At 31.6% G+C, this 25,400-nt stretch overlaps 1 protein-coding gene across 3 annotated transcripts in view; it reads left to right on the top strand.

Moving 5' to 3' along the window:
- Positions 1–25,400, top strand: part of Klp98A (kinesin-like protein 98A) — a 136,157-nt gene that overhangs the window by 103,598 nt on the left and 7,159 nt on the right. For all 3 annotated transcript variants that reach the window (XM_076456277.1, XM_076456278.1, XM_076456279.1), the window contains 8 exons: positions 135–288; positions 1,105–1,275; positions 3,932–4,105; positions 5,393–6,177; positions 11,654–11,903; positions 16,165–16,310; positions 21,947–22,129; positions 24,319–24,358. In XM_076456277.1, coding sequence (XP_076312392.1) covers positions 135–288; positions 1,105–1,275; positions 3,932–4,105; positions 5,393–6,177; positions 11,654–11,903; positions 16,165–16,310; positions 21,947–22,129; positions 24,319–24,358 — 1,903 coding nt within the window. The remainder of the gene's footprint in view (positions 1–134; positions 289–1,104; positions 1,276–3,931; positions 4,106–5,392; positions 6,178–11,653; positions 11,904–16,164; positions 16,311–21,946; positions 22,130–24,318; positions 24,359–25,400) is intronic.

The raw sequence follows: 25,400 nt of genomic DNA, 5'->3' as shown, positions 1-25,400 counted from the left end.
GAATCAATAAATATTAAAGAAAGTAACTCATCGCTATTTTCTCATATTATGTTTTTTCTGTGATGTTCAGGTCTTCTATTTAGTTCTGAACTTATTAAATATTACAATGATTTGAATTTTATTGATTTATTCAGAAAACAAATTCAAGAGCTTGAAGATCAACATAGAATTGCCGAGGCAAAACGTCAAGAAGAACAAGAGATACTGGAGGAAATGTTAGAGCAAAAGCTCAAAGAACTGGCTGTGTTGCAGGAGAAAAATGAAGAACTTCAGCAACAGCTACATCAAGTAAATAAAGTACTAAGGAATCTTCTTCAAGTTTCATTGGATTACAAGTTCTAAAAAAGATATCAGTCGGCCAAAGAGCTTAGTAGTATCCAGCAGTGGGATAAAATTACACGAAACATAGGCTGTATTGGATATACCTTTTTCAGTAAATGAATGGATTTTCTGAATATCACAAAATTAAATTTCCTTTCCATCATGCAGATAAAATACCATAGTTTTTTATATGAAAGCATTATCTTTTTTGTCTTGGTTGTTAAACTTTCCATGAATAAGGTACAATAACATTGGTGTTTAGGCTAGACTTTTCTTTAGAACACCTAAACTCTGTTTTCTTTCTGACCAAAAGACTTGGGTGATTCCTTTAACATAACTTATAAAGAACAAACTGTGTCAGAAATGAATTTGAAAAAGATAAACTCAGAAATCCATTTAGATAATTGCATGTTTCATAGTATTGATTGGTTCTGTGCACTTTTAACTTTTGCCAGATCATTCATGTTCTTTCATGGAGTTGGAACTCGAGATTTGAGAAAAGCCACTCATTTGAAAAATGCACCTGTTTCTTTGGATTTAGATTTACATGTGTTTTTTGTTTTTTTTATTTTTAATATATTACAAACGTTATGTATAGCATTCAGTTTATTGTAAAATGATGCTTTAGGAAGTGGTTAAACCTAGATCAGTTTTAACTGTGCTGTAAGACATTGACCACTGGCAATATTTTTTATTCTCTAAATTTTTTATGCATCATTATGTATGTTTATAAATTACCACTTTTATTTTGTACAATTAACTTTAATAATTTTTTAAATAAAGTCTAATGAAGAAATGTCTGAAAATGAAAGAAAACTGGATAGTGAAAAGATGAACAGAGAAAAAGAGCTAATAGAAAATATTCAAGAGGTTAATCAGAAACTGGAAGAACTAAGGAAACAAGAAAAAGATTACTTAGAAGCATTCTCTAAAGCTCGACAATTGTTGAAGGAGGTAATATTTTCTGCTTGTTTTTGCACTTATGAAAAATAATAACAAATAAAGAGAAATAATGAAAGATAACTTGTGAGATAAAAACACAATTTTAATCTTTAAAGTGCATTTTTAGAATTTTTAATAACAATAATTTAACCTAATAATGACAACATGCTTCAGACTTAAGCAAGTTACATAACTCTAATTAAATTTCATTCCAGTAATAAAACCAGAGGATAAAATTGTTTAAATCTTGTCAAGAACTTTTGTGAAACTATATTATTTGAGAAAAATAAGGTATTTAATTTTGTTTTTCCTACTATTTCTAAAAAAGTTATTTCATGTAGTTATTTGCACACATTCTTAACAGTTCATCTGGAAGGTGATTTTCATTTTGATTATAAAAATAGTACTTATTATCTTAATTTTCACATTACACTTGCATAATCTCTAGCACCTGCTAAATGAATATTATCATAAATATATAGTGTAATGACATGCTTTAGTGAATAATATTAAAGTATTTTTTGGATCATATGCATAATTTCATGAATTTTACCTTTTCACTAACTTTATTTTTCATGTTTTCTTTTCCTGTTCTTTATTTTTGATTATATATGTCAACACACATCAACAAGGTACTTGCAGATGATTGAAAATTGGTAGAGAATGTTTAGTATCAGCCTAAATTTTGTTTGCACTTGTAACTTTGTAAGTAATTGTTCAGTGAGGCAGTGCATAGAATTAATTAATCAAGTATTTAAACCTTTGAAATATTAATTTATAAAGCACAAATAATACATATTTAAAGAAAGATAAAAGTAAAACTAAAATGCAATTTAAATGTCTGTCAAACTAATTTCTCTAAAGCAAGAAAAAATAGCTAAATACTACTGCTCTTAAAAGTAGACTAATATTTCTTCTACTTTCTATAGTGGAATGCATACATTGACTAACTTCCCAGAAATCTTTATAAGATACAGCATGAAATATACTCTTTCTATTGGTTAAAAGCATGCCATTCGAATTAAAATTATTGCTTTGTGACATATCTTCTACTTTGCAAGTAGGCATGGAGTATTTTAAAACCATTTCTTCTAGGAATAAGTTTTTAAAATGTATTTGAATTACTGGTAAACAACCTGTATACTAAATGTTTACACAAGATCATTTACATTACACATGTATAGTTTTTTCTGTATCATTTGGCAATTGTAATTGCAAACACCTAATGTGATATCAAAACCCAAGTTTTAAATAATATTTTAGAGATTTCTTTAGAAATAAAGGAATAAAAACTCAGATGATATAAATATTTGAATTATACTTAATAATAATAATTTCATTAAGATACATTGACAGTAAAATGATTTAATTAATTTTTGAATGTAACTCAGTAAAATGTACAGAAAGAGTTTTAAAAGTAATGTCTTAGTTATGGGGTTAAGCTATATGTGCATCTCTTGCATTAAAAATAAGGAAATATTTGTACAGGTTATAAAGCACTTTAAAAATAATGTGAATTTAAAATATTTTTGTGAATTTTCAACCAATATATAAAATGTTTTACTTGTATTCCTGATCAAAGGCTATCTTATTAGGTTGCATTTATAGCCCCCTTTTTTTTTTAATAACTTTTTTATAAACTACAAGTAGATCATTCTTCCTATTGTGAAGTTCATAAACTGTTGTTTTGGTAGGCATGATGTCACACAGAGCAAACACACTACTTTATTTCAGTATATGGATATTGTAGCTTGTCGCTAATATGCACAGCTCTTTTTCAGCTTTTTCTTATTTATTTCAGATAATTTTATCCAGTCATTAGTATTTAGGTAATTTTAGATACTAGTGTATATATATTTTTACTACTGTGTTTTAACTAGCCCATCTACCAACTATCACTTCTTCCATAATATGAAATGAGAGGGAGGAATTTTGCCATATTTTAGGTCTGTATATTTATTAAACTCAATTGAGCTTGAAGATTCAATTTGTAAATGAAAGCTACTACAAATTCACCTGTTAAAAACCTTTCTTCTATGTTATTAGTATTCTCAGTAAATTTTGAAATAAAAACAGTCACAGTTTTCTAACAAAACAATAGAAAAGCAAGAGAAGTTTATTGAAATTTTTAACATATTTTAAGAAGAAAAGATGTTTCTGTAGCACTACATAAATTTCTTAGAAATAATTTATACTACAGTTCCAGTAACCTTTTAAGAATGTACGCTTACTTTTCTACTGCTAAGATTGAGCTAACTTTTATATTCTTGGTAAAGAAAAATAATATTTCCATGAAACATCTTTAAGTTTCACATGTACTGTAGCTTCTCTGTTGTTTCTGTTAAGACTATAAATGTTAATATTTTATTGCAATAAACTTGTATTTTGCTACATTGCTGAGACTAGCATATTGCAAGCTATTATGGTAAACTATTCTAAATTATATAGAGGACTTATTTCTTTTGCTGTAGAGTTGTTTTATATAATAATGGGTGTTAGTATAATGTTGCTAAAGCTAGTGTTAGTCCATAGTTAATTATCATTTTGGAAGGATAAAATTGTAGTATTTGCATGTGATGTTGGCTTATATAGAGAATATGTCTCTTTCTTTCTTAAGTGCCATATTTGTGTTGAAAACATTATATATAATTATTTTTCATTTTTCAAGAGAAAAGCAGAACTTTTTACTGAAGTAGAAAATCAACGTCAGAAGTTAATGGAAGAATGGAAACACGTAGAGGATTACAAATCAAAAGAATTACAGCTGAAAGAGAGTAAAGAGACTGAACTACGTGAAGAAAGGGAGACAGTGGAGTGGCTGCAGCAACAGAAGTATTTCCAGGTGATGCATCAATGTACTTGTAACCTTCCCTGTTCACATCTACCTACAGATAATGGTGTAATGAGCAAGTCATTTATGTTATTGTTGAAGAGCTATATTAAAAGTGAAATATTGAAGAAGATGTTATTAATAAATATTACTGTATTTACAATTTATTTGTAAGAAAACTGTATCTGTATTTGAATAAGACATCTTATTCATATTTGACTTTAATTCTTTCACAACTAGCTCAGTATAATGTGCATGAGTTTGTCTACACACTTGCACACATTAAGTGTTTGCATTATAACTTTTTATACAGCATGTGTATCTTTACAAAATTTGGTAGACTTTTTTTAGATATTATAAGCTTTTTGTACACAAGAAATTATATTTTTAATAAAATATTTTTACAAAGGATTTGTTTGTGAATATAGTCTGTTTTGTTACTAATCTGAGTGCAAAGTGTTTTCCTGTTATGATTAAAGAAACTATTCCAAGTGACTCACTAAAATCTGTTCAGATGTGTTCTTATAATATTTACTTTTAAATTAAGAAGTTAACTTGTATATAATATTAAAACTTGAATTATAATCTACACTATGATTCTAAACTTATTGACATAAATTCATAAAATAGTAGTTCAATAAAATCTTGTATGGAAGTCAACAAATGAGGTGGCATAGCCTTAGACCCCTGGCCTGTTGAGAAAGGGTTAAAGTATATTTCGTTTCATTGGACCCTTTGTTTCAGCTTTGTTTTGGTTTGAGGGTGAATATCTACTTTAGTTTTCTGAACAGTATTTCTTCTATATTTGTATAATGAATCATATTTGTGCTAAAGTATTTTTCTACAGATTGTAAATTCATGATAGCAGCAGTATTATATTACTTCAAACAGAGCAATTTGAAACAATACATAGACCTACAAACTTGTATGTAATGAATTTTGTTTTAAGTTCATGAGATTACAATCATAATTAGTTTAACTTTGATATTTTCAATCCAACTGCTCCAGGTTAGTATGCTAAGGATTTTAAGTTACTTGTATGATGCATTTTTTCTACATTAATATATTTTACAGTGTATTTTTTATTTTTCCTTAAGTTTAGTTAAAATAATTAGTGCTGAAAGTAATTGTTAGATGGTATCTTATGGGATTCCTCTATGTCAAGCCAGATTATAGTTAAGTCAGAAATTTACAGTGACTTGTTGCAAATTGAGTTTTAGGCTCTGTAATTTCACCAAATCCTCCAGTTAGTATAAAGTGTAGCCACACAGCTTGGTAAAATTAGTTTTTCTTTTATAGGCTGAACTTCAGGCTAAGCAACTGAAGCTTCTTCAGTGTGAGATGGAGATTTTAGAAGATGCAGAAACCATGCCTATCACCAGTTCATCACCTCAAAACAAGGAGGAAGAAACCTCTTTTAATAAATACAAGGATAAAGTGGAGGAAGTCATAGCTGATCATGAGAAGTATATTCACTTGAAACTGCATGATTTTCACCAACAGGTTGCAATGGAAAAGGACCGTATGGAAGATCTGAGACGTACTATGTCTTTGAAAGTATTGGATTTACAGCAAAGAACAAAAAATATGGACCCAACTGATCTTGAAACTGATTTCCAATACACCCAAGAACTTTCCAATTTAGAAGAAGAAAGAAGTAATATTTCTAAAGAACAAAGTAAGATTTTATTTCGTGAGGCTCTGATTGAAGACATGTTTAACACAGAGCTTGAATTCTTAAAAAGTAACAAACAGAAGCTATTGGATGAAATTCCATCGAGTTCTGAGATGAAGGAACTAGCCTTTTCAAAGTATTTTGAGCAAAGAGAACTTGAAAATAAAATATGTTCACTTACAAAGAAGTTGAGTGAATTAGTGGAACAGCATAAAAAAGCATTTAAAGATACAAGGAAAGAAGAGATAAAATTCAATAGGAAAAAAGATATCGTAGAGACTGTTCAACAGAGGGAACAAGAAGAAATAAAAGGAAAAATTCAATTAGTACAGAAACTTGAAAATAAAGAAGAAGATTTGGAAAGGAAGGAAAGAGAAACACTAGAAGACATTGAAAATTTAAAAGCAAGGTAATAAGTTCAGCATCAGTGCTCTTGTCTTAAAATTAACTTCATCACTGTTGTTTTTTAACATTCTTTGTGATATTACCCTTAAAATTTAAAATGTTTATATAGCATATCTACATATAAAGATTGATGACCATGCTCATATGAATACAACTTGGATATGATGTTTACTAACTATCATAATTTTTTTAATTTCATTTAACTGCCCATTGGTGTGGATTCCTTTACATGATGAGGGGACCTCTCAGGGAAGGCTCTGTTTTTTCAGTTTGCCTCCTCTGGGATCTAAACATCCACCCACGTGTTTGCTATGCGTGGTGACCAGTGAAGGGGAGGAGAGGATCCTGGTGGTTGAGGGGTCCAACCCAAACACACCACTTTTGCCTTAAATTGCTTTTGACAAGTGGCCTTGGGGAGCCCCCAAGGTTCAATGAGCTGGTCAACTTGGGCTAGGGTCAACTAAGTATCAGTGTTGGATGTTTTCAACAGGTGTTGTGGACATTGTATCTGATGCTGGTGTTTGGGTATAGTGCTCACGAAATCCTGGTGTTGCTGCAGTGACCTTGTTTGGCATTGTAGTGCATCCCCTCATAGATCTCCATGGTGGGTGGGGTAAGTGGGAAAATATTATTTTTTTATTTTGGATCCTCCAATTAAAAACTTAAATAAAATAGTGAAAAAACAGTCCATAGGTAAATGACCATGTCTTGAAGATTCAGAGCAGCAATCTTCAACATTGTTAACACTTGTACCTCATTTTCTTATATTACATTCTATTTCAGACAAACCTGTAGGGCAAATGCCTCCCTTTTTCATTCAGAAGGGACTATAGGGACTTGCTGGCTCTCCAAAGTTAATCAAAAACATATTGGTGAAAATGTTCATATCTCAACACAGTGAACTCCTCTTGCATTCAAAGGTGATTTGGGATATACCTATTGAGGTTATGTGTCATGCTACTTTGAATTTGTCATGAGGAGTTATTGTCAAGAAGGATTTGAAGCACATCTCCAAGTCAGAGATTCTCCCAGGTTTCTCTACTCAAGGAGCTTCTGCAGTGAGGCATATCTCCACTCAAAGATGGAATTATGATGTCAACCAGTGTCTACATTTTAACATTTATATCACCACATCCACCTGCCACCATTAAGGCAGGTTATCTTAATTGCAGGGTACAGCCATACATTCCAAACCCTCTGAGATTTTTCCAGTGTCAGCGGTTTGGTCACTCAAAGACATCATGTCATGGTTCCTTGACGTGTGCTTGTGGTGGTGGCAAGGACCATGATGCCTATGAGCGTGAAATAGACCCTCATTGCATCAATTGCAATGGCTCTCACCCCTCCTACTTTTATTCTTGTCCTAAGTGGTTGGAAGAAAAAGAGATGCAACATTTGAAAAGGATTCGAAACATTACTTACCCTGAGGCTTGACTTTCACATCTCATGTCAGTTGTCGAATGTGAGGTATATTGAATGGTAGTTACAGACTGCCCTCAATCATTTAATGAAGTGAACCACAGCAAATGGTTTTAAGTTCTCTCTCTCTAAACTGTTTGCATGCACTTTTGCCATCAACAAGGTATTCACCTTGATACTGAACTCTGTGTAGGTGTAGTTCTGATCCATGAAACAAAGTTATTGAGGCTTATTTTTTACCGTAAGCTGACCTTTATACCGTACATCAAACAACTACGGTCAAATGTGAAAGAGCACTGAACATCCTCCGTGTCCTCTCTTCCACCACTTGGGAGCAGATCGATGTTCTATTCAAAAGATATTTGTGCTCTTATTCGATCAAAACTAGACTATAGGTCACTGATCTATGGTTCTGTCAGGACGTTGACCTTGAATATGCTGGACCCCATTCATCATCAGGGACTACGGCTCTGCACTGGAGATTTCCACACTTACCGAGTCCAGAGTTTATACACAGAGTCTCATAAACCTCCTTTACACCTCAGCCATTTGCAACTGTCTTTGAGTTTTCCTTCCTCACTGGACCATGTTTTTCAGAACAGATGATCTACCACTGTTCCTTTTGGCCTTTGTATGCAGGTGCAGTTGGATGAATTGGGTCTGTCCTTGGATAACATTGCTGTATCCACTGGTCAGCCCATCCCACCATGGCTTATTACAATCTCCAAATGTGACCTTTCTTTAAGTCATCTGAGAAAATCAGATACATCCAAATGGAAATATTGTCTGTTATTTGCTGAACAACTTTCGAACCATCATTCCATTCCTATTTAAACAGACTCTTCGAAATCAGGTGACTCTGTGAGGTTTGTTGTGGTTTGGTGGTTATGCACAGAACCCCCACTACAGCTTCTGTGTTCACTGCTGAACTGTATGGCATTTCTCTTGCAGTACTCAAATTGCACTATTTATGCTGACTCGCTTACTTCTCTGCTGGTCCTGGAATCTCTTCACGTTAATTCTCACTGATATTCAAAACCGACTGGGCCATTTCTCCTTAACATCTTCTTCTATCCAGTTTTCTGGATACCAGGCTACATTGGTATTTGTGGTAATGGGCTTGCTCACACTGCAGCTAGATCTGTCTGCTCAGGTACTATCACTGCTGTGCCTATTCTGTACATGGACTTATGGTCCTGTATTTAAGGCTAGGCTTCATGTCAGTTGGCAGTTGACTTGGAATGAGCAACGTGAAAATAAGCTTTTCCAAATAATACCCTCTATTGGACTTTAACAATCATTGCAGTACTTACAAGAATTTTCAAGAATGTTCTAGAACTTTCCTTAGTAATATATATACAGGGGCTCACCACTCACCTCTTCAATTTAGTTCTTACTGCCAAAGTGAACACATAAACCTATCTGATTTTATCAGAGATGGCATCAAGAAGCTGCAAGCATTCTCCAGACACATTCTGCTATGTATGTGGCCAATTTATCAAGATGAACAAAAAAGTACTCTGTGACAGCATCTGCTAAAATGTGTGAAGCCTACAAGGTACATTTCGGCATGCCTGTCAGAGATTAAGACTGAGCCTGGGCACCTCATTTTACCTGCAAGCACTGCAAAAAGACTCAAGAAGGTAAGACAGACAATTTTTGCTTGCTTGAATAGTAAAATTTTATATTATACAAATCTTAGACCTGCCACAATGTATTTGGTCTGTGCAAGGCAATTGGAATTGCCTGAAACCCAAACGAGTGGCTCCTCTTCATTGATTACTCATCCAGAAGCTTCAAAGTTGTGCTGCTCCATAACAGGAATAAGTATCTATCTCTTCCCCTGGCTCATTTAGTGCACCTTAAAGAGGAATAAAGCAGCGTCAAGACCTTGCTAGAAGCCTTGAAGTATGATGGGTATATCTGGGAGGTTATTGGAAACTTCAAAATCGTGGCATTCCTGATGGGTCTCCAAGGAGGCTTTACCAAGTTTCCCTGTTATCTTTCCCTTTGGGACAGCAGGAACACCGCAGTGCACTACAACAGGAAGTGCTGGCCACAACAGATTGAGTTCTCTGTGGGGAGGCACAATGTCAAGTGTGAGCCACTAGTGTACCTCCAGAAGGTGTTGTTCCCACCATTGCACATAAAATTAGGCCTTATGAAACAATTTGTCACAGGTTTTGATAAGGAGTCTGCAGCCTTCAAGTACCTTCGATACTTCTTCTCTAAGCTAACTGAGACAAAGGCAAAACTGGTGTCATTGTTGGACCACAAATAAAGAAGATCCTGGAATGCACAGAATTTCCCAAGAAGCTCAGTAGGAAGGAAAAAAAAGCTTGGTGCAGCTTTGATGCAGTGGTTTAGGGGTCTTGGGCCATCACAATGTTGAAAATGCTGTGGAACTGGTTGAGACTCTAGTAAAGAACCATGGCAAAATGGGTTGCAAGATGTCCCTGAAAGTCCATATCCTTGACACTCATCTTGATAAATTCAAGGAGAACATGGGAACATACTCAGAGGAGCAAGGAGTGTGCTTCCACCAAGATATACTAGACTTTGGATGCTGCTACCAAGGAACGTATAATGAAAACATGATGGAAGGCTATATTTGGAGACTGATGTGAAAGTGAATTACATTACAGTTGCAAATATCAAAAACTATTTGCTTGTAAACATGTTTGTTCATTTTTGTATAACTTAAGTATAAACACAAGTAAATTTTTATTCATATGTTGTTTTTTCAGATCTTATGTAAATGAAAATGTGCAAATTTGCCCATTTTTACTAAGAGAATAATTTAATTTCTAAATTTTACAACATAAGCAATTAAGAAATAACACATACTATTCAGGAAAAAAGTTGTGTTACATAGTGTTATCATTACAGTATTGAAGTAATTGGTAGAATAGACCTATTCTTAAACAACCTACTATATAACAATAATTATTTTTATTTTACTTTCATTTCATGCAAGAATCCACCTAGGTTGTAGTTTAGTCTACTATTTGACTAATTGTACACATTGAAGTTTAACTTGATATATGTTATATATTAAAGTTTAATAATGAACCCTTTGTTTTTTTAGTGCTAAACTTTTATGTTTTTATACGATAACCACACAACTGACTCAGAATATATTCCATAACTTTCTTTATTAGACCTGGCTTCTAAGTTTTTGAGCTGGCTCCCTGACCTAAACATATTTTTTGAGGTCTGATTTAGTTGAAGTTGTGTAATAAGCTACATTGTGTTTGATAGAATATGAACAGAAGGTGCTGGTTCACTTATGTTATTTGTTCTTATAAAATAATTATACACTTAAATCCGGTAGGCAAATACTACATATCTCACTCTTATTGTGTATTTTTCATATCTGCAAAATGGTTTAATTTTTTTATGTTCTGCTTTGTAGCTTAATAAATCTAGATGCTGTTGTACAAAATTCAGCCTTAAATGTCACTTTCTATACCATGATTTCACCAGTAAAGCTATCCACTGGTGCATGTATCCTGGGGGACTGTTCTATGACTGTCACATGGAGTAAAGATATTTTTAGATTCTTGTTGTTTATTTATAATTGACAGCTATGAGCAGAATATGGATCATGTTAACAGTTTTGATACCTTAAGAGAGAAGATTAACTTCTGTTTCCAAAGAACCAAGATATGTGTTATGTCTTCATGTGTGTTCCTTATTTACATTCCAACAATGCATTCCCATATTTTAATTTTATCATTTTGAGCCCAAAGGACAAGTAAAGTGATTTTACAAGGTAAAATAAATACCTCTTTGTTGCATTCACAAAACTTGTTTGCTTTTTCTATTCTGCATTTGTTCTAACAGTAATATTCTATCCATCCAAATCTTCAAACCTTTCATCATGCAGGAGTGGTACCTTTGCCATTGTTGTTCCTCTAAACCAGGAATATGAAAAATCATAGTTTAATTTTATAGCATAGAATTATATTGTGCTTAATATTATAAAGTGATATTTTATTGTGTTCTCGTTTTGTTCAGAAACAAGACTCTAGAATAATAAAATATAAACTTTTTTAAAGGTTGAAAGAAATTGAATTATCCCTGCAGTCCCAGATTGCAACTCAAAATTCCTCACATACTTCTGTCAGTGAGACTCTGATTAATCAGACAGATGGAGAAAACGGGTGTGGAGTGTATGCAACAGTAAGAACAGACTTTTTTGAAGAGCAGACTCCTGACTGTAATTTACTTGTAGAAAGTGAACATGATTCAATAGAAAAACTAAGAAGTCATGATGGAATATCAGAAGAATTACAGAGAAAATTAATGGTAATTTAAATTTTTTACATTAAAACAATTATTAATGTAGCTTATTTAAAGAATTTTGTTAACCAGAGAGAAGGATTGTCTTGTAGTAAATGCATGTTGTGAAAATTAATCTTGTTACTATGAGTATTTTACATATTATAGAGGAATCCAGATCAAAATGAATAGTTAACTATTATTTCTATGATCAGTGATCTGTGTTTTTACTTATTGTCAGAGACTTTATACACACCTGAGAAAGTTATATTGGTTGTTAAAATATATAATAAAAGTGTGAATTAATTCTCTTTGTTAGTGATTGTTGTTGTGTTTCTTTAAATCTAACTGGTGAGTTATCCCAAAAACTTAAGTTTTTCTTTAAGAGGATAAATGTAAATTCAAAATATTTGTTGACTGTTATATTCAGTCCTGTCTACATTTAGATAATGCTATTTCATTCCTTTTTCTTGTAGTTCATCTTTTCATAGAAAAAGATGTTAGTGCTGATGCATAATAAGATATCCAGGTTGTTAGTATATTATTCATGTAATGTAGAATATTTTTATTTATTTTCACTACCTTAAAGTTTTTTGATATAAAATATCATTTCTTTAAGTATTAAAGGTTAAAGATACAATTGTGTTAACCCCCAGGGTCAAGTAAGTGAATTATTCACTGATACTATTGTGATAAGAATAGAGAAAATAATTCATCTTGTCAGTTGAATTCTGGTATAATTAAATCAGCCTGTGTGAACTTTTGACAAGAAAGAAGAATTAGTTAGAGCTCTAGATAAAACTGTGATATCCTATTGTGTAAAGAATTGTTGTACATACATTTGACCTGTTTTGAACATATTATTTTAAAACAAATGAATTTTGCCTGCCTGTTTATTGTTCAAATTTGTCACCAAGTCACAGACACCTACTGTAGAAAAATTCCATCCACACTTATATTTAAAACCTAATAAAGTCTGTAATTGTTGTTTAAACGTGTGTATGGAAACATAGAATATGCTTGTACTTTCTCTTCACATGAAGCCTGTAACTGTTGTTTAAGTATCTGCTGTTTGTTGTTATGTATTATAATTTATTTTGGACAATCTCCAATTTATTACATTACATATTACAATTTAAAATAATCTGAAACTGAGTTAAATTATAATTTAAATATAGAAGTTTATTAAATGTTGAGATACAACAAATTTATAATATTTTTCAACAAGATTGATACACACAGTTTACTTTCTTAATAGAAACAATAATACAATTTATAATAATGGTTACTTCAAAAATAATTTACATACAAATGTTTTACAAACTTATAAACAGTATTAAGTCTTCTAGTCTGGAACTAAATATTTTATTGACAGTTTATCATGTACAAATTAATTCTGTGTTGATATAGTTACAATTCAATTCAGGGGGTGCTAGCAATCTCTTGCTGTTTGCATGTGAGTTTATCACTGCTGAAGTTGTATAATGTCTTCATAAAAATATTAACATCTGATGTTAATCCACTAAAGGTAAATGATTTTTAATGTTTGAAATTTATAAACATTCCTAGTCAAATATTTGTAGCTTCCCAGTCAATAAGTGTTAATCACAGTTATAGCTTCTGAAGTTTATAGTATATCAACTGTAGCAAACCAACAATATATACTTCTTTTGAAGCATTGATTTGTAAACTTTAGGCTAGATTCTGGAAATTTAAACTGGCCCAGTAATACTTGACAATATGCTAATGCTTTTGTAAAGCATATGTTGTTGATTCGCACACTCAAGAATCTTCTACAAATTCAGTGAAGAGGCAGGAATTTCACAATACACATTTAACAGCATAAGTTACATGGATTTTCAAATATGTATTTAACTAAAACATCAGTATTAATATAAATATATGTTTGTAAACCTGTTACACTAGTAACACAGAGTATTATTGTACTTTACTTTGACTGTAACTTTTGTTTCAGTATTAAGTATCTAGAAACACCCAAAATATTCTTTTACTTTCTCTTGAATTGAAGCTTGTAACTTATGCTTAAGAAGAGAGTATCTGATAACACTTTTTTTTTTAATACTGTTTCCTTGACTTTTGGCATCCAAGTGTGTTTTAAATATGGGTATCTGTAGGCACCCACAATATTCATGTACTGTTCCCTTGAAATGTGGTTTGTGAGGTTTGTCATTTATTAACTTATGTAATAGGTATGATATTCTAGGACTGTTTTTAATGCTCATATTTTACAAAGATTATTTGTTGTGTTCTTGATTTTGTTTTTGTTTCAATCAATTATTCGAGACTGCTATTGAACTTTGTTTTAACAGTGAGTTTCTTTGGCTAGTGGAATCTCTCATCTCCATTTTCTTTTTACATTACCCTTTTAATAGTGGAAATACTTAACCAAATTGTATGAAACTTAAACTTCTAAATAGTATTTAGTTTCTGCTTGAAGAATAGTCATATAAAATTTCCAAAATCTCATTTTGAAACACTGTTCTGGAACAAAATACTAAGTACAAAAATTTAATTTTGCAATTTAGATATTTATTAATGGTCAGAGAATTTCATTTGCATACAATCAATTCAACTTGTTTGATATTTATTAACATATTTTTGTTGTTTTTTTATTTTGTCAATTGGAGCAATTATTACTTTTGGCTATAAATAATAAAAAAACAACAAAGATTTATGAGCAGCCTAGAGCCTCACCTTTGGTAACAGTTATGCCTTTCAAAATGGTGTAACTGCTACCTTTCTCAGGTTGGATTTTGTGAGGTTTTCCAACAGCATTTATAGAGAAATTAATTTTATATTTTATGAATACAGTTGTTTTCAAGAAATATGCTTTTATTTGTTTGTGCATCATTGTTAAGTTTAGATAATATTCCATAAATATATAATTTGAGTTATCTGAACTGTTTATCATTGCTTATTGTACTTGCTATACCTAAGATTACCTGAGTTATTTCATAAAGTAAAACTCCTATAACTTTCAAACATATAGAATTTAGAAGAGAAAAAAGTATAAAGGTCAAAATATACTATAATAATAATAAAAAATTTTGTATAAGAATACTTTGTTCATTCATACTCGAACTCCAAGTATTTAATGTGTAGTCAAACTAAACATTATTCTTAAACCCACTTTATTTACTTTATATTGAGGTAAGTGGGTCTTGTTTATCCAGTCATTCTTCATCATTAGCTGTAGGTGTTTTCAAAGCTGAACTTCATTTGTAATCATTCACACCACATGCTGTGGCATCATCATAGGGTAGCAAAAAAGTTCTGTTGTAATATAATCAGTAATAAAGAAGAGAAATCATGGGAAAAAGTAAGATGCACACCATTATATTTTCAAGGTATTATAGTTTATAGCAAATATCAACCTATGCTTTGGTATAGATAGAACAATTCTGAAAGAAAATATATATACAGGAGAGACTCCTTAGAGTTATGTAGAAGTGAAAGTGGGAACTTTTTTTTTCCATTTAACTTTATGAATTACACTAAATAAATTTTATATAATGATAAAATGTCAAACATTTTTTAGGTAAACATTTATAGGTGAAGAGCTGATTATATTTCATTCTAGGATTTTGAAATTTAACATGCATGTATATGCTTAACATCTGAAAGGTCTACACTGGTTTGGTTAGTTAACTCGTGACACAGTTTACTTTCGCACTAATTCCTTGATTCTTGGTAATAACTAAATCCACATGTTTTAGTAATATTTTATAACATACAAAACAAACTTAAATTTATATTTCACCCTGTATTTTTTGTTTAAGTGTGTTTCTTAGTGTTCCATGTTTAACCCTTAAACAGCAGGAATGTTGTAGGTAGCAGCATCAATTGATGATGGCTGCCATTTAAGGGTTAAAGAAATAGATTGGAATTCTATTTCCAGATTGCTTCAGATGGCAGGAAAATAAACCTTATTCAAGGTATCAAAGTTCCATTCTATGATTTTGTGATAGTTTTCTCCACATACTTAAGTGTATTACTGTGGCATACAAGTTACTGTTTTGCAAATGTTTTTAGAAAATATTTCCACAGTTATGTCTTGCACAGTTAGATATTGACACAAAAGATTATTTATGTATCCTGTGTTCAGAAAGGTACTCATTTGTAAATAGAATATTTGTAGTGACAAATGAATCTTTTCAAAGTTGTTCTTCTTATCCTGCACTATTTCAGTTTAATTTTAATATAATATACCAATGGTAATTTCTTAAATATTAGTTGGTCATCACAAGTATCTCTGTGTTTTATTCAGGAAATTAAAATTTTGGAAGTGGAGTATACAACTATTAAGCAAGATCTTGAAGAAAAAAACAGAGCTTTTGAACAGGAGAGACAGTATGAATTAGACCACATAGAAGTAGAAAAATTTCACTTGCAAGAATTAGAACATCAGGAAAGGTAGATGAATACAATGATTAATATGTCACTAATGCTATATTTTTTACATTGTTGCTAAATAAGATGATAATCTCTTCTAGAGCCTAGTAGTTAAGGTGCTTATTTGAATCTCTTGACTTTTAAAATTGCTGTTATTATTAAATTGGCTTGAATACTTGCATAAGTTAAGGGGAAAGAGGGTTATAGTATCCAATGCTTCATATGTACATTGCTCTATATTTCATCTTTAGAATTTTTTTAAGTTCTCTCCTGTAATATGTAAAATATGGTTGGAGTCATGTCCTGACTTCATTTGAGGTGGTGCTTTGTGCATGCAGTTTTGGCAGTTTCATCACACCCTGAGAAGAAAAGTTGTGTTGCTGATTTGGAAAAGCCAAGACTTGCTGGTGAAGTCTCATCTGTATGTGCTTTATTTGCTGCTAGTCATTCATTTATTTCTTGCTGCATAATGTTCATTCCTGTAAGAAATTCCTCTTAAGAAACACTTGCTTCTGATACAGTCTTAACTCCTTTCACTTGAAACTATCTTAATCCTTGTTTGCCCTCTGAGCATTCTTTAAAATGAATTTTTGCAATAAGTCTTTATACCTTATGTTTTGCACCATTTCTGAACATGTACATATCATGTGACTACTCCCCACCAATGGTATTGCACCACCTATACCAACACAGCTAGCTCGTTCTGCACCTTCAGCTCAATCCTCACTTTTTCAATTGACAGCATATTTTAGACATGCATTTTCTGGATGTGGTTACTGTTTATGAACCAGCTTCTTTGCCTTCTAAAATTTTTTTCAATAGTTATACTTTACTTTGTTTGAATTTATTTCTTATTAATGAATTATAAGATACCTTGGTATGAATTTGCATTCAATGTACTGACTACGGTAACTTGCATTACAATCAACAAAGCTAATGGTGAGACTTCCCAGGAATCAAGTTTTACTTTATCTGCTGAGGAGGTACAGGCATCAATTCCCAATTGAACATTCATATGTTCAACTGATGATTTTGTTTCTTCTTTTCGATGGGATAATGTTTTTAACAAGAGTACAATCAATAAGAAGACAATTTATACTCTAAATCTGTTCAAACGTTTTACCTTTCACTAGTTGCTGTGTCACCATGTTATTCACTTTGGTAAAGAATTGTTCTTGCTCTTTCTTCCTCTTGATTCCAGTTTTCTCATAGGATCTATGGTAAGTTTTTTCAACATATATGTTTTCCAACAGGTTAATCTTGTTAATCTACCCATGACAGATAATGCTCAGATGCCCTTTATGTGGCTTTGTCCTTATTTACATATGGGAGAGTTAAGTATTTCATATCATCAATGCTTGGACTTTGTTGGTATGTTAAATATTATATGTTCTTTGTTATCAAAGTTACTTCAGATGAGTTGTAAGTTAGATATTATTACTTTGTATTGTTAGGTACATTTAGTTGTTTCTCGAGTTCACTAGAATTAAGTGCTTTGTAGTCTCAGCAAGATTCATGAGTTTGTTAGTTCACTGTTAATAAATTCTTCTACTAGGTATGTTTCAATTATTTTTAAGTTACATATCATTACTACTAGTTACATCTAATTCCTTACCCTATATGAATAATTTTTTTCTCGTCATTGTTAACTATGTGTGTCATCATTTTTTTTTGTCATTGGAACTTAATTATGTACCTTTTGGTAAATTATATAATGATTGTTAATGTGTTTTCTAGATACTTTTAGTCTGTTTGCACTTTTGTTATTATTACATACTTTGAGGACTAGACAAATTTAACAGGTTTGTCTGTGTAATATATATAAATATATATTAACTATTTACATTTAGCTATCTTATACTTTATACTGTTTGGCATAACTTTGGCTTTTTGAAAGTGTTTTATCAGGGATACAAACTCTTACCTGATATCTTTACTCTACAAGTCTTTACAATCTTTTTACTATGACTTTGCATGTCACTCTTATTGTAATTCATTGTTCTATCTGAATATTTTTTTTGTAATTGTTAACTATATGCCTCATCATGCTAATATTCATCAGGTAGGACTTTAATCTTTTTTTGTTACATTGTCAACTTGTGCTTCTTTTCTGTTCATAGAGTTGACGTATGTTTTGGATACTTTCCTATGTTTATGATACTAGAAACCTCATTTTTTCCTTATAATTTACAATTCAGAGTTGTTCCCCATAGTGTCCACTTCTTCAATAGGAATTTGTTGCTATGTGTTATGTTTTCTGGTTGAGAGCCCTACTGTTTGGCATAACTTTGGCTTTTTGAAAGTGTTTTATCAGGGATACAAACTCTTACCTGATATCTTTACTCTACAAGTCTTTACAATCTTTTTACTATGACTTCTGCTTCCTTCTCATTCTCAGTCCAGAGACTACACGATGCAGCATGAATGGGATTCCTGATGATAGAGTGAATGTCCATTCTTACCCCTTTTCAATATCCCATTACTTTAAGGAGACTTTTTTTAATCTCAGTTGAACTCAGTCTTTTCCACTTCATCTTTGGGTTTGAAGTAAGAAACTTATGTCTCTCACCTCACATTTCTTACAACTCAGTGTTCTGTCTCTTTGGGGATGTGGGCTTTTTTGAGAGCTCTCTCTCAAATGGATCAGTCTCATGTTTTCCTTCACACTGCTAGATCATTAGAACATTTCCTCAGATCATGTCTTAGTGGTTAGACAGAGACCAAATTGTGGCAGGGTGTGCCACTCACTCCACCTTGGCTACATTTACATCTTTTCACAGATTCATCTTTAAAGAGTCAGGGTTCCTATCTCATCTTCTGGGAGATGTTTAGGTCTTTAGTCAATCATGGAGTCTATTCTTCATATCAACATTCTCAAGCCTTTGATGGTATGTTTAGATTTTTCTCATATCTTTCCTATCCTATGTGAGGGAGAGTGAATGTAATACCTTCTGACATCTCCATGCCAACTCATCCAGAAAAAAAGAACTTTTTCCAGTTCATGTCATAGATTTTCTTTAAAAAAAATTCAAGCAAAAACTTCATTTTGATTTATTCACCCATGCAAAATCCTAAAGCTGTACTGCATGACTGAATATATCAAAATGAAGTTTTTGCTTGATTTTTTTAAAAGAAAATCTATAACTTAAACTTGGAGGCCCTAGATTGAGTTGGCAGTGAATGACCCTCTGAATGTCTCTGTGCTTTCAGATCCTGGATCTCCTTTCTGGGCCCAAAGTCACCACAGTGTAGTCTGAATTTGTATTTTTCCTGGTTCCCTGAATCTCATGGTGATTTTTATCTCCTCCCAACAAGATTCTCCTCTCAGAGTGGTCCCATTAAGCAGGTGTATTCTCAGCTGGGAAGTTTGTATATGCCTTTGCAACCCACTGGTACACCAACTTCCTTCCCTTTAGTCTTCTGTTTCTTACCTGCTATTTCTGAAGGTAATTGTATTCTTTCAAGATTGGATGGGTCCCCAAATCTGTGCTTACCCTCTTATTTGACTCCTCTCCAGAGTTCTATTCTTATTTCAAACTACTACTTGTCTTATTCTAATAGTGGCTCCATCTTGTTCAGTGCAGTCATTGTCTTCACTACTCCAACCTTTGCTTGTACAGCCCCCTCTTACCCTTCCCTCTGTCTCAGTCTTTATTCTGTTTACTTATGGTTGGGGTTTTTGGGTATACATAACAAGGGGCACATGTCCTGGCCACACTGTTGTCACAATGTTTTTCATTCTCAACCTCCTAATGGATGAGTAGTGGTGCCTTGTCTGTCCTGTTGAGTTTGAGAATGTGCATAGCTTATTCTATTTATATTTCTGTAGCTTGCACCTATCAAACCATATTTCACTTGTGCAAGTAACTTTCTTTTTCATCAATTTTGTATTAATTTTCTATTTCCTGAACAAAGAGCATACATGTTCTATAAGTAGTGAAGTGCCCCATAGTTGTGCTCCTTTGTTATCACCAGATACACCCATTCATTTTGGGTAGATGCTTTCTACTTGGTTTCATTTTTGTGCACCTACACTAGTCCCTCCATCTTTGAAATGTGGAATTTTAGCTTTGTATGAATGGAGGTAAGACCATATAAGAAGTTAAGATCTTTCTTAAACTGAAACTGTATTTCCAATAGGTATTTTCCTCCTCTCACACACTTCCCACCCTTCCTCCCCACAGCCGGTATTCTTATTTTTGCAGTTCTTGAAAGTGAGCTGAAATAGCAGAAGCTAGCTAGCTGTGCAGGTGTAGGTGTGGTGCATTACTATTGGTGGAGAGTAGTTACATAATATGTACATGTTCAGAAATGGCATAAAACTGATGGGGAATAAAGACTGGTGCAATTTTTTTTATAGTAATGCTAAGAGGGCAGACAAGGATTGAGATAGCTTTATGTGAAAGAGCAAAGTAAGTAAATATCAGAAATGTATTTTCAACGTAAGAAAAATATTTGCTATTACAGTAATAAATTATTAAAATAAAATAGATATTTTTCTTTAGTCCTTTTGAAATGATTTTTTTATCATTTGTTAGAAAGTGAAACATTTTGACCAAAAAAAAATGTTTGAATACATTACTGGCAATGTTATGTTATTTCTTCACTAGAATTTTGTGTAAGAAGCTATTCTTTGTTTTCTTCTTGATATATAGCCAGCATTAATGTCCATTTGCTTGATGTTTTCAGGACAAGTGCAAATGTAAGGAAGCTATACATTTTAAGTGAAACAATTAATCTAGCTGTATCATTAAAGTTTAATTTTTCTTTTGTGTGTGTGAAAGTTTAAAGCTATTTCAGTATTCTGCAAGCTTATTAACATAGGTACCTGTATCAAACATTTATTTTCTAACATTACTTTTTGATGTTTAGAGACATTAAAACAAGTTTCCACTGACTTCAGCATATAATCTTGTTATATTTTTTCTTTGGTTTTGATGATGTTTTAACTAATTTTGTACTTATGACTTTTATTGAATAGTTATGTGTATGTAATCAGGTTTATCAAGCAACATAACATAGTTTAATTTACTGCTGTTTAAAGGTTTATGTTCTGAATGATACTTAAAGTTACACTACTAAACTAAATGGTTAATTGTAGTAAAGGGATTAAGGTCTTATAATCTGCTCTGTTTACTTGAATGAAATTTTACCATCTTAAAATGTTTTATGAACGGTATTTTTTAATGTACCAATCATCTGTTTTCTTGAACAGGTGCTTGTGGGTAGTTAGTATTGTATATGTGAATTATTATATTCATGTATAAGTCTCTGATTTACCATTTTCTTGTGGATAAATGCTGACATTTATTCTTGCCAGTCTTACAAGCCTGTTAATTTATATTCTTTTTATTATAAGTATGTTGTTATTGCAACAGATAATTTTATGTAAACTTATAGATGTCGAGTTTGTTTTCTTGAGTAGAAATACTTATGTATGAAATATGTGTTCATGCAATCTGTTTTGAGCATTTAATCTCCTTGTTTGCCAAAGAGAAGTGTTCACAGTGGATAAGCTTGATTTAATAAAATGTTGTAAGTCTTAGGAGATTTAAAAGGAAATGTTATGTAATTTGTGTGAGTTATGACGTTATTTATTTCTATATTTTTTGTGTATTTAATTAAGCATTGTTAAACTTTTGTAACTTTTTTGATAGAATAAATATCCTTGTGGAACAAGAAGTTCAGCGACGACTATTTGAAGAGCAGCTTAGGAAAGAATATCTGCTTCACGAAGAGAACTTGCAGGAACGAAGTAATCGAGAAAAAGAACTTAATACTATAAGAAATTATCATGAAAAGGAACTGAAACACATTAGGCAAAGATTAGAAATAAACAGGTAAAATGCATTGTGTAATAACTGCTTTAGGTAAACCAGAAAAAGATTTGTTTCACATTTTTTAAAAATACTGGTTTGGTTTAAAGAGTATGTGAAAAGCTAGTGGTACCAAATTTGTTTTAATTTGAAAAGAGTTTTTATTAGCCCAATTTTTTTAGGTAAAAAAAACGACTAAAATTGGTTAAAATATGTTAGTTTTTTTAAATTATAACAAAGAAATAAGTTTGTTTTTTGTAATTTCATATTTAACAGAAATTTTAGTATTGAAGACAATTCATAGCATGTGTGATTCATCTTAATGCACAAACAGAAACCTAAATCAAAACATCTGGAGTGATCAGATGAACCATATGGCCAAAGTACTTAAAGTTTTGAATAAAGTTGGCAGACTTCTGAATGAAAGAAGCAAACAGTTTACTTGAGGGTAAAAAAAAACCTTCTGAATATAGATACAGCATACAAACAATACAGGATGAAAAGAGCATGCTTCTTGTTAATTATAAGTTGGGCAATGTGTGATTGTTTCTTTCATTGATAGTTCATAAAACTTACATGTCAACAAGGTTAACTGTACTCTACAAGGAATGTATTACTCTACTTTAGTGGCATGTAGCTGCAGATTCAAGTTTTATGGCCAAGAATAACATGTTTAGCACATGTATTTGATCTACTGCAAATCTTCAATCATTTCATGTTACAGTGCGTTATCATGGCCCTTTCTAAAGAGGAATATTCTTATAAAAGGATTATGAAGTTAAAAGCTACAGGACACAACATTTCGAACTTAGGAGCCTTCTGTGATCTCTGGAAAAATAATCTTGCACAGTAGAGGATGTAGAAACGTAGTTGGTTATGAAACATAACCCTTTGACACAAAATGTTGTTACTTTTAGCAAGATAATTGAAGATTTGAAGTTAATGAATGTTTAGAAGCAAAATGTTCAAAAACATTTAGCTAAACCTCAAAATTTGTTGCTATTTCCATGAGAAGGATTGCCTAATTCTCAAAAATGTTGTTAAACCATATACCTATTAAGTCCTCTGATAAAGCTCTATTGGGCTTTTGTGCCTTTAGTTAACTATTTCCCTGCTTTAGGTAATTTAATGATTTGTATGGATATGCTTATTTGACTACTTATCCAAGTAAGTGTGACTGAAGTGTATTTTTCTAGTATCATTGAATGAAAATATAAAGAATTGATTTTTAAAAAGTTCTATTTATCCCAGGTTTACAATTTCTCTTGAGTGAAAGTAATTTAATCTGTCATTATTCACATGTGTTTTGAGTTTCACATGTGATGCTTTAATCTCATACATTGAAACAAAACAAAAGTATGATATCAAGTTGTTTTAGCATTATGTCCTATTTATCAAATGTGATGAACAGGACAAAAATGGGGTTAAACATTTCTTGAGTCCATTATATGAACAATGCAATATTCATGGAAAGTTTGTCAAGATCTGTGGTCTGAGTTGATTATGCTGTCTCTTCTTAGAAGTTTATTACTGTTGAAATTACTGCATAACCATGGCCATTAGACTGAGTATAACCAACAAGAGCAGCAAAATACTTGAGACATAATTGTGTGATTAACTCTCAGTAAATGACTTAATAAAGTATCTTTTACTCAGTACAGCAAATAGTTTTATTCATTCTTCTAAAAATTCACATTCGAGGAAAGAGAATTTGTAAAAGAAAAATTCAAAATTTTCTTTTACTAAGACAAAACAATGAGAATTAATACTAATATTTTTAAAACTTTCCTTAATGGAAACTACTCAGTCACATGTTACCAAATGTTTTAATTTGAAAAACTTTCTCTTGTGGAAACTACTCAGTCATTTGTTACCATATGTTTAAATTATTTTGTTGAAATGTCTGCTAATATCATCTTGTGAAACATTATAAAATGGTGCTCTTATTTAAAAGAAAAATTATTAATTTGAGTTTTGTAGTCTAAAGTAGAAACTCTGTTTACAAGAGAGGAAGAGTAACACCTGGATTATAGTAGTATAATTATTTAAAAACTGATTGTGTAATATTATAGTGTTGTTGTATGTAATATGTTTGTTGGATTTTTGTTGTTGTTGTTTCTTTGATCATCAAGTAAGAAAGGTATTTATTTTAAGTAATGAATATAATTAAAAAACAATTTTACAGAATTATTATTATGTTTTTCATGCTTCAGGAGTGCAAGCCCAGTGTTGAATAACTTTTCCCCAGACAGGGTAAGATTTAAATCTCATTTCTTTTGCTATAGTTTTTGGTGTGTTCTTACTTTTTTGTATTCAGTGGTATTTGTTCTTTGAAAAATACGTTATTTAATAATTTTAAGTATTGTGTGTAATTAACTTAGTTTCAGAAGGTAGCTGTGAGGCTAGAGAGTAAATAGAAATTACATGTAAAGAAACAGATTTATTAACATCATGATGATTAACAGCATTGAACACCTATTTTATAATTTTTAGAATAATTCTACTGACAAATTAATTTTTTCAAAAATATCCAAAAATAAAAAAAGGATAAAAAGTAACATATTACTAAAGAGGTATTAAATCTTATTTTTTCTTCACTAAACTAAATAATGAACATCAAAGAATAAACATGAAAGTGCCTACAGTATGAATGGACCTTGAACCTCAGTATGTTTAAAAACATGTAACAATTATGAAACTAAACAAGTATGAAGCTATTTGTGGTGTATGAACCCCACAGTATAAAGATCAGGAAATAAAATTATTAATTTTTGGTTATCAGATCTCCTCAACATAATAGCAGAGATGCCAACCATTACAATTTGAGTGTAATCATTACGATTTTGGTGTATACATTACGAATATACTCTCATACATGTCATATTATGACATGTTGCAACTTCCAAATTATTATATATTATATAGGCCTATACAATAAAGTGATAAATTGTTCCCCCAGGACTTGAAAGGGGTGAAAAGAAAATTTCTAGTGATACATGCAAATAAATTTTGATAATAAATAAAAGACATAGTCCAAATGGCTACTTGCAATAATCATGTTTGTGCTTGAAAAAATAAAACATATTTGTATCTCCGACGTCTACCAATAAATTTGAGTGCGGTGCTTCTCCATACTGGGGATGTGGAGGAATCCATAGTTATCAGTGCTTGTCAACCAATCAGCTCTCGTGTAGATGGGTATTTCTCGTTTTCTAAGCGGCATAGAAACACCAATGCGATCATTCACAAGATGAAACAAAAGAGGCCTTGTTCACCAGATTGTCTTGTTTCTGGC

Source organism: Tachypleus tridentatus, chromosome 9, assembly GCF_004210375.1.
Source record: "Tachypleus tridentatus isolate NWPU-2018 chromosome 9, ASM421037v1, whole genome shotgun sequence".
In the NCBI taxonomy this organism is placed as follows: domain Eukaryota; kingdom Metazoa; phylum Arthropoda; class Merostomata; order Xiphosura; family Limulidae; genus Tachypleus; species Tachypleus tridentatus.
Note: the sequence above shows the minus strand (reverse complement) of the source record. Positions and strands in the feature narration are given on the sequence as shown.